We start from the raw sequence: 3,939 nt of genomic DNA, 5'->3' as shown, positions 1-3,939 counted from the left end.
ATAGTACCATATATATGAAGCACTAAATTTTCAAACTACAGCAACAACAACTCCAATACCAAGCTGTTGGATAATCTGTAAATGCGCTTCTCCGATGCAATAGATCTGGAGACGTCCAACAGTTTGACTGCATAACCAAACACTTCTAAAGTAAAATTAAGAAGGGTAAATGCTCAAGTACCATTATTAAAGTTGGTCAAAGCGAAATCATGAGCTACTTTAGTTTAAGAAATAGCTCAATCCAACGGCTGCCACCCGCGCTAGAACTGGAGATACATTCCTCTAAATCCTTATCACAATTTATTAAAATCAACTCATCATCCTCATCTTTGTACTCGATTTTGTAAGTTCTAGCCTCGAACAATAGCCTCTCTTTCACTTGTTGTTCCAGCTCTACCTTTCGCCATGGACAAGAAAACCGAAACATTATGGTTCCTTCTTCACACCTTACCTTTACCTTCACACTATATGTATCACTAGTAGCCGGGACTTGATTAGAAGGCAGCAACATATCAGAATTCAATTGTGGGATTTGCTCTTGATCAACAATCGTGGGAGATTTGTTGGGGCGAGATTGACTGATAAGTTCTTGTTCCTTGCGAGGTGGCCATCTATCGATACCATAGTCCCGACAGATTTGCTTAAGCGTAGATTTGCTAACTGCAAAAAATATGAATCAAGAAGCTCAAAATTCTTCTACGTGAGTAACTCGACTTCAAAATTTTAACTCTTATTTCAAAAAGTACATTTAAATCGTACAACTATTCACATGCTTTAAGTTGAATCACAAATTTCAATTCCATCTGTAGTCTCTACTTTTAAAGATCCAATACTTTCTTTGGGAAAATCAAATTCCCTTGTTGAATATATATGGGATATTGGTATCATTTTCAAAGTAATTAGTACACTAGATCCAAAAAGAAAGTAATTACTATACTGCTTTAATGTTACCTATTCTTTTTGATACACATTTCTGCCGTTCAAAAAAACTGAAAAAAGCCGTTCAAAAAAGGTTATACACATTTCTCACTTAAAAGTGGTGAACATGGCACGCCTTAGTTCGGTTTTGTACTAAACTAAAAATCAAACCAAGTTGTGAGGATTTAATGTTTCAAGAACCAAACTTATGAACCGGACCAATCCAAACCATTTGACTATGAGCCGGTCCTAGTTTTGAATGACAATTACCTTTAAGTTTAGATATCATAAGTATTGAGTCATTTATACCACTTACAAATCACATTAGATGCTCGACACAAACCCCTTTTTTAAAATGAGATCAATTAGAAGCCACCAAAAATTACTAAAATTCATATACATCCTCTTGGAATTGAGCATATTTTTAGTTACTAATGTATCCATTTTTGAGTTGAGTCTTCAAATATGGAAACTCAAATTGAGGTCTCCATTTTGATGCAACCATATAGAGAGCATGGTTGAAGCAAGACAGATTCTGAAATGTTTTTTTTGTTGTTTTTGAGAGAAAAATCTATCCAGTTGGGAACAATAAGCAAGATACTACCAACAAAGATTGAGATTTTCATTTGTTGAAGAACTATATTTATGCATACCTTCGAGATGCTTCGCAGCATCTATAAGACGCATTCCCTTAGTTTGTAAGATATCTTCTTCTGGAATTGCAATTCTAACTCCAGTAGTTCTGTTGTTACCCCTCTCTCCTCCTAAGGTATTTACCTTCCTTTTCACTTTTTTTCCCAAACACCCTAAATTCAATTGGGCCTTTTCCATTACAGCCTCCCTTGTTCCCTCAATACCCACCCCAATTGTCTCAGCTTCATTGTTGCCAAAACCCCCTGAATTCAATTGGGCCTCTTCCATTACAGCCTCACATGTTCCCTCAATCCCCACTCTACTTGCCTCAGCTTCATTGTTGCCAACACCCGCATCAGGGTCCACTTGTTGAGCTGTAGGCAAAAACTGCGACGATGGAATTTCCTTTTCAACAACACTATTTGTGTCAACGGTAGCCGTCAAGGCTTGATTAGAAGGCACAATATGAGAAGTCAATTGTGGAATTCCCTCTTGATCGACAATCGCAGGAGTTTCTTTGGGGAAAGATTGCTGGATAAGTTTGTGTTCATTAATGCGAGGTGGCCAACTGGGGATTCCATAATCCCGACTAGAACTCTTTAGTTTAGTGATGCTAACTGCGATAAGGAAGAATTGAAAAGCTCAATATTTTTCTATTGAAGCAACTCCAACCCACATTTCCAATTTCAGGAGCCACAAAAAGTATGATTGAGTAAAAAGGAATTGCAGTCAGAGAATCTAAATGTGCATTCAGAATAAAAAACCCAAAAATATAGTCCTTTCGTCTTCTTTTTTTGGTATATTTTTGTGTCTCCAAATATAGCATCTATAATTGAGGTTTTCGATCTCCCATACAAATCTAGCATGATAGAAACTAAAAGGGTTCATAGGTTTTAGTTGGAGAAAAATATGATTGAAAAAGTTTATGGTACTACGTAAATTTGACAGCAGTTATATATTCTTCTGAGTCGTATGCATTGAAATGGGATTTTACTTAATTAAAAGCTTGCGCTTATGGTTTTGAATGGGAGAGATGTAAAACTATATGCTGTAAAGCAATTGAATTTTGAATATTCACGAATGACTCTATTAAAGAATAAATCCTAAAGTTGCCAGTGTACACAATGAATGTTTTGGGGCTTTCTTTTTTTCTCCGTTTAATTCCGTTTAATGCAAATAAATTATATTATTTAGATGATGAATGCTTGAAGACATGCTGTGTGAATCAAGAAAATATGTTGAAATATGAAGGGACTTTCGTTAATTTCATTATGCAAGCATAAGTAATACTCGCTCCGTCCATTTTTAAGTGTCCTGCTTCGTAACTCCAACTTATTAAAAAGACATCATCATTACACATTTCACATCAACTTTTTCCTCCACTTTTCCTACTTATCCATCATCATTACACTTTTACACACTAACTTTTCAAAATGAAATCTACTTTTAGGGACAAAATAAACAATGCACCAACTTTTACCCCTTTAACTTTACAAAATGGACACTTATTAAGGGACAACCTAAAATGGAATACTGGACGCAAAAAAAGGGACGGAGGGAGTACCTTTACTGCTAAACTAGAACAATGATATTTAAATGATGCTTTAAAAATCTCATAATCTTCGCATTTTGGAGAATGGTGATATTTATGTGATGCTTTTGAAACCTTGTATTGCTCTATTATTTTTTAAGTATTTGTATTTTTTTTGAAAGGTAATTTATCTACTTCATTTATATTTTGTTTGTAAACGTTCATAAATGGACTCAATTTTTATTCTCTCTTTAGAACACTGAAAAGTTAGGCTAGCCACAATCAAGATCATGAGTTCGATTCTCGAAAATAGTGTCGCTACTTGCAAAGGTGCCACATCAACATTTTCCCAAGTACTACACATGTAGGAATTTGGAGCAGTTTGTTTGCCATTTCTTAACCTATCTAGTTTGGGGAAAAAAACAAGAACAAAATTGAGGTTTTCGGTTATTGAAGGAGTGTATGTATGTGTACATTTGAGATGATTTGCAGCATCTTTAAGGCACATTCCCTTAGCTTGTAAGATATCATCCAAATGAATTGCAATTCAAACTCCATTTGCTTTCTTATTTCTTTTCTCTCCCCTTGGGTTCTTTTCCCTTGTTTTCCTTTCTTCCAAACACTTGAAATTAAATTGGGCCTGATCTGCCATTGCACAATCTCCTGTTCCCTCACAACCAATTCCATCATCTTGCTTCTCTTCTTGTGCTGTCGATGGCAACTGCAGCGGTTCTAATCTGTTTTCAATTAGGAAGAGTGAATCGAAAAGATCCTTCCCTCCCCTCCGCCTTGCTACTGATTCAGCGGCTAAGGGGGCGCCCTCGGCGGTTCTGAAGGTGCCGATGTTGAGCCAATCA

At 36.1% G+C, this 3,939-nt stretch overlaps 1 protein-coding gene across 1 annotated transcript; it reads right to left on the bottom strand.

Annotated features, from left to right (window-relative positions):
* LOC131304436 (protein NLP7-like) lies at positions 1–3,939 on the bottom strand. Its single transcript, XM_058331703.1, has 3 exons — positions 3,557–3,939; positions 1,572–2,168; positions 1–660 (listed from the first exon to the last, which is right to left on the bottom strand). Exons 1-3 carry the CDS (start codon positions 3,588–3,590, stop codon positions 215–217), a joined length of 1,077 nt encoding a protein of 358 aa, XP_058187686.1. The 5' UTR covers positions 3,591–3,939; the 3' UTR covers positions 1–214.

Source organism: Rhododendron vialii, chromosome 1a (genome assembly GCF_030253575.1).
Source record: "Rhododendron vialii isolate Sample 1 chromosome 1a, ASM3025357v1".
Classification (NCBI taxonomy): Eukaryota; Viridiplantae; Streptophyta; class Magnoliopsida; order Ericales; family Ericaceae; genus Rhododendron; species Rhododendron vialii.
This window is presented reverse-complemented; position numbering and strand designations above follow the sequence as displayed.